General features: G+C 43.3%; 1 protein-coding gene across 3 annotated transcripts in view; it reads right to left on the bottom strand.

Moving 5' to 3' along the window:
* Nucleotides 1-1,419: 1,419 nt before the first annotated feature.
* The window catches only part of zcchc2 (zinc finger, CCHC domain containing 2), a 35,651-nt gene continuing 23,998 nt past the window's right edge, over nt 1,420-13,072 (bottom strand). Inside the window, exons 7-14 of one of the 3 annotated variants that reach the window (XR_005444871.1) lie at nt 11,608-11,670; nt 9,687-9,747; nt 9,307-9,427; nt 8,086-8,153; nt 7,694-7,764; nt 6,249-6,365; nt 4,298-6,126; nt 1,420-3,661 (exon numbers count right to left, since the gene is read on the bottom strand). Coding sequence is in view for 2 of the 3 variants with exons in the window: in XM_038723028.1 (XP_038578956.1) it covers nt 3,600-3,661; nt 4,507-6,126; nt 6,249-6,365; nt 7,694-7,764; nt 8,086-8,153; nt 9,307-9,427; nt 9,687-9,747; nt 11,608-11,670 (2,183 nt within the window). In the remaining variant the exon portion in view is untranslated. The remainder of the gene's footprint in view (nt 3,662-4,297; nt 6,127-6,248; nt 6,366-7,693; nt 7,765-8,085; nt 8,154-9,306; nt 9,428-9,686; nt 9,748-11,607; nt 11,671-13,072) is intronic. The other 2 variants (XM_038723042.1, XM_038723028.1) reach the window with 2 other exon arrangements.

The following is a 13,072-nucleotide window of genomic DNA, read 5'->3' on the forward strand; positions in this document are numbered from 1 at the left end:
AAAAAAAAGGTGGTTTTCTCATTTGTTCGCTTAATGGTTCAAACGAAAAAACAAACTATCAAAACGAACACGGACCCTCATCACATCACAGTGGTAGACACAAACTTCTTATATTGAAAGAAGCTGGCCATGTGCTAAAAAAACCTCAGCTTAAACCATAGTTTCCCTTGTTATTCATCCAGCTTTTAATGTTTCTAATGTGTTTCTCATGTAAAAATAGATTTCAAAGAGCTTTTATTGGATGTCATATCATGGGATATAAGGAAACTGGAGATTATTGTTTGAGGGTGACCACCTTTACAGATTTACATACAATATCTCACATGGTCTCTACCCCTGGCATCTCTTGACAGTCACTTTAAGCATTCAGGAAAAGATATATGCATAGAATTTAATGTAACTAATGCACTGATAGCAGGTTGAGCAGTAATGGCACACAAAAACAAGCAGAGCGTCCACAAAGCCTGGAAACAACCAGGGTGCGGCCTGGGGGCCACAGACCAACTCAACCACGGCCAACACAACTGGACAAAATGGAATGATCAGGCTGAAAAACACCTTTTAACCACGAGAACAACTCATTATTATATTTTATTTCATCATACACATATGGTATGTTACTGAACCTTTTTAGCGTCAAAGCTTTAGCTCAACAGGCTACTCATGCTGCTACCTAGCTAGGTTTATTTCTCAGCATCAACGTGGGGACAATGTTAGCTAGCTCCTGTCGGCTCCACCTCTGCAGAGAAAGTCTGGATTTTTGCTTTTCGCAAAATTGTGCCTTTGTTTCTGAGGGGCATTTTAATAGTCAAAACATAGCCATTACGACCAAGCTCACAACCCTGCCTAGCTAGTAAGCTAGACAGCGTGTGCAGCGAGGTTGAAAAAAAATTCAATGTTATTTTCTGTCTTTGTACCGCCTTTATATCCAGCAGCAACTAGCTGGTTGACTTTAGCACTGCTGCTGCTTCAGGTAACAGGTACTACCTAGCTACATGAGGTAGCCACTGTTGATGTAGCTTATGAGAGGAAGGATTGGCTAGAAGAGGAGAGGTCAGCGACTGCACCACTGCCATGAAAAGTGACACGATCAAATAAAAATGAACTGAAAACATTGTTGAAATAACATTACATAATAATGAGCTGAGATTAAATAGCGAAGTAGGTAATAATAATGAATGAAACAGTAGTTGATGAAATGCACATTGGGCTCCACATTCTCACACTGCATCCATTCATTACTTTTGTACTTTTTACTGTTTTCTAAAATAAACCCCTCAGAGAATGTTCATTAGCTCGTCACTTCACATCACACTATAGATGGTTTTGTGTGTATCCACAGAGTTCAAGATGTAGTCAAGTGTCTCTCAGGTTTTTCAGACATCTTCGGTCAGTTTTGTGGGAATAAAAACAAAAACATACATATTTCAGATATATTTATTATATAAAAGTCATTTACTGCCCTCCTCTGTGTTTCAGCTTCAACGCACTGTGACATCCTGCTCTCTTATAGGCTTAATATGGAACCAGCTGCGAACAGTTAACTCTTTCAGAGGTGATCTGACATACAAATACAGCTGCCAGATGAAACAAACTTTACAGTATTAATATACCAAAAGGGTAGGAAAGTAGTGTTTATCTTGTCTGAGCTTTTTTTCCCACTATAGAAATATCTTCACGACTTGTCTTTAATGCGTCAGTACGCTTCAAACAGAGTCCGACAATTTGCTTAACTTTCCAAAGTCGACTTTACATGTGGAGGTGTGACAGCAGGCAGAGCTTGAATTCTCAAGCTCATTTTTCATTGTTCACACAACTACTTCCATCACTCACAACAACCAAGTGCTACACCAAGAATGTTTTTCCAAAGTGTGTGCCATTTTTCCTTCTTTGTGTCGAGGCACCACACAGTCTGGTGTTTAACAGGTGGATCTGTGTCACTTTAAGCACAGTCTTCATCTTCCAAATAAAACACTGAATCCATGAGATAAAGTCACCCATGCACAAACACTTTTACTTTGCTGCTACAGCCTTATTTGGTCTGGTATAGACCAAATGGTGGCTATTGGTAGGAGCCTTTGGATAGATGTTAGTTTGTAGTTACCTGGTCACTTCACTAACTTTATAATTGTTCTCTAGAATTAAACATCCTGTAAATGTCACTTCTGGGCACAATTCAGCAAATGTTACAGTCTTACTTGGGAACATCATCTTCCAAAAAAACCAGCTACCTAGCTATAGTCAGGAAAAAATGTGACAGAATTGCAGCATCAGGTGTGGATGAGACTGACACAGCTGTGCAGTTGTTGTAAGAGGACTTAACCCCACTCAAATAAACTGGCGTATTTCTTCAATTGACGTGGAAAGGGTTAACTTTAATGGTTCTGGCAATCACCACTGCAGCTTCTGTTTAGGATAAAACAGACATCAAGAGACAAGGTAACCCCTCGCCCAGCCAGAAAACGATCAACATGCTGAATTAAAAGTGAGTGAAAAAATGATTTTCAGGCTAACAAGACACTAGCCTGGACGCTCCTGGAGAGAGACTGAGGCCTTTACATGGTGGGTGCTAGTTTGTTTGAAGCAAACTGAGGCCTTAGTACCACCCAGCAGGGCTGAACAGTTTTAAAGCCTGTCTTGAGGACGACAAAAGATTACAAGTGTCCAAACAGGATAATGGCTTTAGACTAAACAAAACAGCTTGCTCTTGACCAAAGGGGAGAAGTGATCTGACTACTGTCAGTGTACTCATCTGGGATGGTGGTAGAATGATTTCCTGCTTAAATTGAACTTTAAGTTACACCACAGTGAGGTCTCACTCTCTAAACTATTAACCATAAAAAGCATTTTCACACCTGAAATACTAATGTATACTGAAATAGTCAAAATGATGGATTTGCTCTCTGATGGTGAAAAATTAATAAATGCTTATAGGCTTGGTTGTGGTGCGGACCGTTTTAGTGCACTCGTGTTCCTGCCTTGCTGTAGTGCATTTCAAGTAAAACTATTTTAAAATGGAAAAAATACATTACAAAGCTGCAGTTACCTTCCAACTGAACACAATCGAGTGACAAACACACTTTGACACGGTCAGGTTCCTTAAACGAGGTGTACATTCAGAAACCTTACAACTTATTAAAATGAAAACAAACCTAAAAGCCATTTTGTTACATTACTTTTTTGATTCTTGTTTTAATCTCTGAAACTGCTGTACAATTCTGTCAGACAAAAAAATCTAGTTGAACAGTAATAATGAGGAAAAAGCATAAATATGCTGTTTTAGAAATAAAGGTAAGAACCTTACTCTCCACTTAAATGTAAAAACAGAAAATTAAATCTAGGAACATCCTAATAATTAAGTAATAAGTTAATTGTTTCCAACCCTCAGTGCAAAAATATCGATAAGAAACTGAAAGGGTGTTCATGAGACAGTGAATCATCTCCATGGGAACCACATTTCCTCAGGCACATGTACTTCAGCTTCATGGCAGGTCCTTGGCAGGTCACCCTCTCTTTTTGACATGAAGTCCACAGGGAGAAACCAGAGGAACATCGCTGTGGAAAGACCAGAGAATCTCGCCTTCGTCCTTTCCTCTTCTTCAGTCGGCATTGTCAAGTGCTTCTGAAATGTGGGAGGCTGCGTACTTTAACCGAAAGCCACCTGCAAAGTGAAGACCAACACACAAGCCACCACATGCACACAGAAAGAGATGCATCCAAACACACACAGGATATACAATCAGTGGACAGCTGAAAAAAGTCTGAACATTACTGAAGGCCAGTGGGGGCCCTGAATGCTGTCAGGCTGTTTAGCTTGGGATGAACATGTGGTATACACTTTTTGGCTCTCTGTTTCTGTACCATCCTGGCACTTGCTGGTTGGCTACGGCTTCATTTCTCAATGCAAATCAAACTGCAGGAAGTTTTCAAAGGACACCACGTCCGCTATTATTTTTATTTTAATGTAAAGTTACTGTGTTGCATGAGAGGCTGTTCAATTTTTAGTTTAGAGACGAGTTGTAAGCCAGTTTCATGAGGTGCTTCAGGTAAAGTGTGGGCCTAAAATGCTGTCTCATATTTTGCTACTTCTTAAAACAGGTGAAACACTCAGACCTGCTGCATGCTGCTTTTTCAATTTGGTTGGTTTCAACGCAAACCAGGGGCTGGCACCGGCATGGTACTCATGGCGTAATCACTCACAGTGGCCTGTGATGTAGCCAAAACAAACTATTCTTGTCCCTGATAGCTGTTCCATGTTTTTCTTTCTCTGGCATTTATACCAGGTGAGAACACTCACATTCGGACTCCTACTCCTTGTTATTTGGTGCAATTTGAATGTTCCAGTGGCACAGCTTCTCTTCTGGCCAAATAAACTGAAGGAGGTAACCCACCAGAGCTGAAATTAAACAGCTCCAAATACAGCTACTGAGGACAGGCCTAACTTTTCTGGGGAGGAAGGAAACTAAGGGGTCCTCTGTTTCTCCCTGTTCCGTGAGGCTGCACTACCTTGCTGTGTGGAGTCTATGGAGGGTTGGCTGCAGTCCAGAGCGTAATGGCCGCTCACACCACAGTTATAACAGGACACATTGCCGTTCTTCTTATTGACTCCAGCTCCCCCCAGTGTAGCAGCAGGCAGCATCCCCAGAGGATTTGAGTACACATGCTGGTAGACACGGTGGCAGAACGACGGTGCCATCTGCTGCTGGATGTTGTAGTTTGCAGCTGCCGCGGCTGCCACTACCGCGGCCTGGGTGCCCAGCATCTGTGACGGCACGTCTGCATGGCTGTGAGAGTGCGTGTGGAGGGGCCCATAGGGAGGTGGGTGTGCAGGAGGTGGAGCGGTGGGGAAGAAGGGAGACAGGGTGGCAGCGCCGTTGGCCTGGTGAGGAGACTGGGAATGGGTGAGGTAACTGTTACTGCACAGGCTTGTGAGCTGGAAAAGAGGCGGCGGGACACTGAACACCTGCCGTGCTGGTGCTGCCATTTGGTGGGCAGGGAAGAACAAGGGCGCCTGGCAGCCTGAGGTGCCGCCCACTCCGCTGTTGTTACTGCCACTAGCCCGGCCGCCGCAGTTGTTATGACAACCACAGGTCCCGCAGCCCACTGGCGGCTGCTGCTGTGGTGCGGGGGGTGTGGGTGTTGGCAACTGTTGTTGCTGGGGTTGCTGAAAACTAATAGGGTTGCCAGGGGCAACAGGGGCACTTCCACAGGAAGCGCTGCTGTTGCTGTAGGACGTGCAGTCGCTGTGTGCCGTGCTGTGAGTGAGCGCTGGGCTGGGACTGGGGGCAGGTCCAGGGGTGTGGGTGGGCACAGCTGGAGGAACAGCTGCTTGAACGTGTCCAGGAGATGGAGTGACTCCAGTGGCCACAGGTGCTCCTACAGCAGACGTAACAGGGGGCAGGCAGTAGGGGGAAGGCAAACCAGTCGGTATGGTTAAGCCCGGGCTGGCATGTGAGCTCTCCACATGCGGCAGGGAGGAGGCCATGCCTGGGCCAACACTGGCCAGGTCTTGGCAGGCCAGAGACTGCTGTAGAGGAGAAGGGTAGGATGTGGGGCCAGGAGACATAACACTCATGGCTCTTACAGGAGCCTGGTGTGAAGCCTGCTGGCCAGTAGGAGCAGAACCACCCCCCGAGGCGCCATCAGTGCCACCCTGGCTGTGAGACAGAGCTGTTTTGAACCTCTGAACCAGAGGCTGCACAGCAGGACTTCCTGAAGGGTGACCAACAGGTGGAATACCAAACATTGGGTGCATGTCCCTTTTCTCTTGGTCTCCCACCATTCCAGGGCCTGGGACAGCTGGAGGCACTAGGGGCATATGCATTATCAGAGTCCCAGACGAGGGCTTCACATCGGGGATGATACTTTGGCTGAGAGGGGGGACCAGTGGAAGTGGAGAGTCAGCGGCCCCGTTGGGGAGCACATAGGGCAGAGACCGCATGAAAGACAGAGGGGGAAACTCTGTGCTGGTGTCTGGGAAGAGTGGCTCCATCTGGGCCTGGTGGTTGTTGGAAGACAGAGGGTGGACAGAGGGGACCTCTCCCACAACAGCTAGATCAGTCTGGTGGGCGAAGAACACATCAGGAACCAGACCTTTGCTGGAGTCATCAGAGTGGCTGTCTGTATCTAACAGAGAAACAATACTAGGTCAGCGTCAGCCCATGTTACATCGACATCCTCATGACAGCCGTGTGCATCACACAATCTTTAACTCATCAGGTGTACTGCATACAAAGTGTGTGTGTTACCTTTGTTGTTGTCATCCTCACTGTCCATGCTCTCTGGTCCTCGGTGTTGAGGGCTGGATGGAGAGCTGTAGCTTTCTGATGATGTTTCACCAAAGGTATCTGGACCAGAACCTCCATCTGCAACAGCATCAGTGGTCAAACTCCAGACAAGTCAAACTTTATATAATGTTAAGGTTGAATGTGTGTTTAATTACATGAAGCGGAGCTGTGTGTGTGTGTGCAGTGTGGCGCTGCGAGGAATAGGGTCCGCCATCATTTTTAGCAGTAAAAAGATATTTATTTGTCATATATAACAGACCAGGTGGATTTGTGATAGTAATGTTTAAATGATTTGATATTTGGCCTCGAGTAGGGATGGGGATCGAGACCCGGTTCCAAAATTTCTCAGAACCCGAAAATCAATAAGGTTCGAGCTTATCGATACTGCTATCGAGACTTGCGGTCTATGATGTAACGTTATGTCTCGAGTGTCAAATGTGATTTAATTTGAAACGCAATAGATAAGAAAATCATCAGGCTGCAGTCTCTGCCTGCTCTGTCGGCTCACACACACACACACAGCGGCAACAGAGCGAGAGGCTGCGCCGTCGCGGTGGAATACGGTGAGGGTTAAGTTAGCTCAAAACTACTGTAACGTTAGTTGATGACAGCTACGCTCGTTACTGTAAGTACGTGCGATAAAACCTTCGCAAGTAAAAAGACAATACTTTATCAATACCCCTGTCTGTAAGGTAACGTTAAACATGTAGAAATGGTTAATTTAATCATCTCTGTCCCCAGTATCTCATCCTGTATGTTTTATACAAGCACAGCTAACCCTAGCTTGGCATTAGCCAAATGTTAAAAACAAGCTAAATAGAAAGCTGTTTGTCTGGAGCACAGACTGGTCTGTAGTGTTAAAAACTCAGCTGCTGGCTGAGACAAACCAGCCGCTCCTCCTTCTACCTGGTAACGTTACCTGCAGCCAGCGAAAGAGGAGGAGGGACTGATACAGACTGATGTTGTTCTTTCTAAACGTCACTCACTACTTGTGATGTCAGATAAAGTTATTGAGTTACTTTGCTGTTGTAAACATTAATGTTGCTGCTCTAGAAACAACATTTAGCTGTATTTAAAATATTAAATTAAAAACAACCAGGCAGTTAATATGTACACTTCAATATATATGTTTATTTATCGCAAGTGATATGTCATCTCAATATATTTTCGCTCAATACGTTATCGCACAGTGAATATTTTTCTCATAACCTGCAGGCCTACCTCATGCCCGTTGTGTCTGGTCTTACCAAATAACCATCACTAAATAGTAGTAAAGTATCGATAGTGGTATCGATACAGAATCGGATCATTAAGCAGTCTCAATAAGGGTATCAATATCAATAAAAATTAACGATCCTCATCCCTAGTCTCGAGTCATTGTGTCACACAGCCATGCAAACACTCACCTTTCCTCTGAGGTGACAGAACGGGTACCAACCTACCGTTGGCTATGAAGGCAGCAGCCTTTCCCTTGTCCCTGAAAAGAGACAAAGACAGGAGATAGGGACAGAGTAATGTCAACAGAGAAGCCCAGTAACAAGGGATACAAAGATGGTAGACGAGTACAGACTGATGGGCTTTTGCCAGTGAGCTGCAATAACATAAGCAGCTAATATTAGTGACACTATGTCAATACACATCACATGATCAAATCATTCTGATGTTAACATGTTCAAAAATCCATAGGTTTTGATCTAACATACAGTGTAAGCATGACTTCTTATTTTTATATTTTACTCAACGGTTTCACCCTCCAGCACTGATAGCTGTAAATTTAGCATAGCTGTCGCTGACCCACCTGTCTGTGGGCAGGCCTCTGCTCTTTGTTTGAGCGACTGGGTGGCTTCTTTTTTCGGTGTCCGGGTGCTGTGAGGAGGACAGACAGTCAAAACAGCTTCACAAGTTTCAACCAAAGCCTTCAACACAGTTAGGTTTACAGAGAATTCCTTGGGGATACAGGATGGCCAGCATCACTGAGTTCTCTCGGTACCACTGTGTAACATGGTGAAAAGCCCAAATCATGTTGTTAAAGAGACACTACAAAGTTACAAACTACTACTATACCATGCATTAATGGAAGGGGGACAGAGGGGCACTGTATCGTTGCTCATGGGAATAGTCTTTTGAGGAAAGGGAAATTCTGTGCTACAAAAATTACATTTACTATGTATGTAACTTGTAAAAAAAGACAACCTTAAATACACTGTATAGAATATGATTTGCTATGATTATTGCCATTACAAGAACGAACAGACAAAAAAGACGTTTGGAAAAGCACACACGTCTGGCAGCACAGAGGCATTCAGTGTTAAGCCTCTATTGTGATGGTGGCACAGAACAGAGAAGGGATGTGCTCTGTCAGCAGCGTGCCGCCTGTCTCATGCATACACAGTCTTGAACTATATCAGTGAGATTAGTGCCGAGTACTCCCATTCATGTGGCAGTGTGTGACACATTCTACCAAACGCACGCACATGCACACGCACACACAGCTGTCTCACTGGAACAGAGGAATAGCTGTTAACTAAATCCTACAGGCCTTCATGTATCTCGCCATGTAATGACTAACTAGTGTTCATGGACTCCCTATGACTGGGATGTGGAGCTTCACAGCTGAGTTAATCATTAGACCCACTCTGCTGCCGTTACAGAAGCAATCATGTTGACCCAGCAAGGCCTTCAGCCCAAAAATCACCAAGACATCTGATTGGTGTTTTGATTTGTAAATGCACTTTCTAAACACCATATTAGTATGATGCCAGCAATGCCTTGTGCAGTGATTATTATTAATGTTAAAGGCTGGAACTGGACATTATACATTTGAAGGACAGCAAATGTCCAAACAAATGTATAAAGACGACATGAATCTGTGTACAGAGCACATAAAAGTTTGTCTCTGGCCTGTATTTCACTGGTGTATAGATGGACTGCAGATAAAGAATAAAGTGAATGCAGCAGTAGAAAGATATCTGGCCTTAGTCCTCCTGCTGCCCAGCCATGTCCAGTCATCATCCCTCACCTGTTCAGCCTTCTGGCTGCTCCTCAGTGTACAACTCTTTCTCCTCTCTGCTGGGCCGTTGAGCTCTGCAGCGTGCCCCCCCCTCCAAATATCCCCCTGGGAGGCTTTGGCACTAGAGAGACTGGTGGAGAAGAGAGGAACAGCACACCATAAAGATCTCTCAGCATGTTCCACTGCTGATACTGAACTTATTTCTCTTAAGGTTAGACTCAATATGTTTTAATCCTTTCATCTATAGAACTCTAAGTCTTGCTGGGGATGTAAGTAAACACCTTTGCTCAGTAATTAGGCAATGTATCTATAGTAGTATTACACTGTTTGCTACTTTTATCGTGGGGATGAAGACAGTTCTGATGCAGATCAGACCACAATCTACTTACCCCTGACATGGACTCTTGGTCCCATGCTTTTTCTTGTGTCCCTGAACATACAACTCCAAATCTGGGAGAAACATCAATAATAATTTAAATATTAATAATTATTTCCCACTGTGACAGGATGCAGAAGAGATATTGAAAAGATACAGAACAGCAGCAATCGCATCAGTATCACTTTCTATCTTAAAAATCTGTTACTGCTAAACCCTTACTAGAACCAAAGAAACCTACACAAGACGTACTACTCTACCACCAACCTGAAAACTACGTTATGTCAAAGCAGCTGTTCAAGCGAGACGCTGACGTATACAGGGTTTATCCTGCACGAGGTGGCCACCTACGTCAGATGTGGTCCAGCTCTGACGGTGTCTTCAGGGTGAACAGCTCTGCACTTTGTGGATTTCTATCATTTGTACCTGCAGCATCATGCTGACGTGGGGACACTATCATAATCAGCACAGTGCGCAGGGAATGACGCTGCCAAAACTTCCAGAGAGGAAGAACAGAGCAATCTGATTGGCTGGACCACAGCAACAAGTATCACTGAAGAAACTGAACTGCTTCTCCTGCTGTTCATGTTTTGATACAGTTTTATATCGCCAGCAGGCATTATAAAACTGTCTTTTAAAAGTGTGAGGGGATTACTTAAATACAATTATTTAAATTTTTTTAATGCTTCAAAAACAGTTTTGTCAGCAGAATATTCAGTATTTCAGTATTTGATGTTCTCTGTCTCAAACAGAGCTTAACCAGTTTATGTGACCTGTTTGAGTAACAACAAATATTACTGGGACACTAAAGAAAACTGCAGATGAATATTTAATATCAGGTGCAAGAGGACCCTGAACTACTGTATACATGAAAACAGGAGCTGATGTTATATTTTATTTGACAATATGCTGTTTAACTGTGTCAATGAACACATTAGATTTATGTTGTATTTTATGTTGAACATTATTCTTATTTTATTATAAAATATGCTTTAAGGTGATAACTATCGTTTTCTACAATCATATCATTATTAAAACTCTAAAAGCGTTTGTTTGAACCAGTTGAAGGTGCGGTACACATGTACGTGTGTGCACGTGATCAGTATGGTACCACCTCAGCCTCAGTTTGAGACAGGGAACACCCTGATATAGACAAATATATTACACTGAACTACAAAAACTGCAACTCATCATTAAAGATAGAGATACCCTTTCAAATGAAATCAAATATGTCATTTTATTATTTCTGATGTTAAAGGAGACATAAACAGGAAAGGACAACTTTTATATAACCTAAAGAGTCTGTTACCATCAGCAGTCTCAGTTTACTGTTGCCAGAGCACTTTTATCCAGAAAGTGGGACACTGAGAAACATGTTTGTACCAGTTAAGCAGTTAAGTACAGCGCTGACATTTTTCACCATATGCCTGAATGTAAAGCCTACTGAAACAACTTCCAGCCATCATAAACCCTCAGAAAGGCTCCGTGCTGCTGAGAGGCCTGTTTAATGACTTCTTTGTGCTAACCTACGCTACACATGACCTCTCTCTGTACTGCACACACATATGAAGTCATTAAGTCCTAAATTCTAGAGAAAGTCGGAGTATGACTGCTAATAATATTTCCACTCACACACACACACACACACACACACACACACACACACACTTTGCCCCATGGCTTGTTGCTGGGACCACTGAGAAACTACAGTCCATCCCGTAGATCAACAGCTACTCACTGATTTTCCTTATTTGTACCTCTGTGTGAGGTAGGCTAGGGCTGTGGCTTCTGCTGCTCGAGCTGAGCTCAGTCCAGCCCATGATCAGGCAAATATAGCCATGAAATATAGCCTTTCCAATGGCCTCCAAAAATAAATGCTAGTTTACTGTGACGCCACTGGGGGAAATGAGTGGATTCACTTCCCCTGAGCTCACCTTCCTCCTGACTGGAGGCATCAGAGCAGTCTCCCTGGTAGGCCTTACCCAGCTGGCAGTTACCTGTAAAGAAGAAGACAGCAGTAAGAACCTGTAGATGTATGAACCGGTGTGTGTGTGTGGATGAACCGTGTCATCTGTTGACCTTCAAGTTCATTCTGATAAATAATGTGTGCTGGAAGTTGGGTTAAATATTTAATACCTACTTTTCTATTCAATACATATATTATAGGTTTTGTTGTACTAAATGTTCAAAGTGGAACTTTTTAGGTTTTAAGTACTTTGGTAATTAGTCTACTTTAGTTCACCTCAGTAACAAGATCACACCCAGGAACATATAGTGAATATTTAATGTCTGGTTTTGTATTTTTCAGAGACGTTACGTTACAAGTCGCGACACAGTGGTTATTTTACAAGTGCGGACCAGGTAAAGTGGCAGTGAACACAATAGTGCAGATGTAATTCGTTAGCTACCATGTCGATTTTGTTTTGAAAGGCTAACATGCGGCACAGCTGCTGCTGTGAACGGAATCATGGGAGGAAAAGTCCGGAAGACAAGTTCTGGACCCCCCCAGCCTCCACTTAGCAGAAAATACCGATATATATTTTATACCGGAGTTCTGCCTAACAGTACCGGGATTGGGTCCATATCGCCCAGCCCTATTACCTGTATTTGGTAAAACCTCCAGTGTAGACACAAATGTATGTCAACAACAGTCCAACAAGAAACCAGCTAAAGGCATTAAAAAAAAACACCACTCCACACCTGAAACTGTTTAATACCCCTGATATTCTGACACTGTCAGCTGGCAAAAAGCTTTCTTCATGGCTTCACCAACAGCAGATGTCCCTCCATATCTGATGAAAATGAAAAAATGTTCCCTGTGCTGTCTAGGTGTTCTGGTCTTCTATGTATTACGAGGTTCCAGGTGCCTGGCCCACAACCTAATAACCCTGTCGTGTGCATTCTGACTGTAGAAATTATGTTACTGCTAACCCAGCAGTGCCTGGGCACATAAACAACTATTCAAATAACGATTATGGATGCTGCTATTTTAAAAAACCAACAACTGCAACAATCTGATGGTTATAGATGGCTCAATGCTGCAGTAATGCTCTTGCTCTTTAAAACTGCAATTTTCCACCAAATGTATTTACTCAACATAAACATAAGTCGTCACCTGAAAACTAGAATATCCGCCCCGTGGTCAGGTTGCAGTCAATCCATCCAGACTCGTAATATAAATAGTGAATACTTGGAAGGAGCTTAATAAAAAAGTATTATTTTTTGGCTTAGCTATATTGATTATACATAGGTATGATTTCATTCAGAGGCTTTATTAGCTAAACAGGTACACATGTACTTAATTATCATGTAAAGATGGATTCTTACAGTCCAGCTACACAACATGTGCTGCTGTTTTCTGTTAGATGTGAAGCCTCTCTATAAGCACGTCACGTGACT

Source organism: Micropterus salmoides, unplaced genomic scaffold, assembly GCF_014851395.1.
Source record: "Micropterus salmoides isolate LMB-PRFRI ecotype aquatic unplaced genomic scaffold, ASM1485139v1 Ms_hic_scaffold_1, whole genome shotgun sequence".
Lineage (NCBI taxonomy): Eukaryota > Metazoa > Chordata > Actinopteri > Centrarchiformes > Centrarchidae > Micropterus > Micropterus salmoides.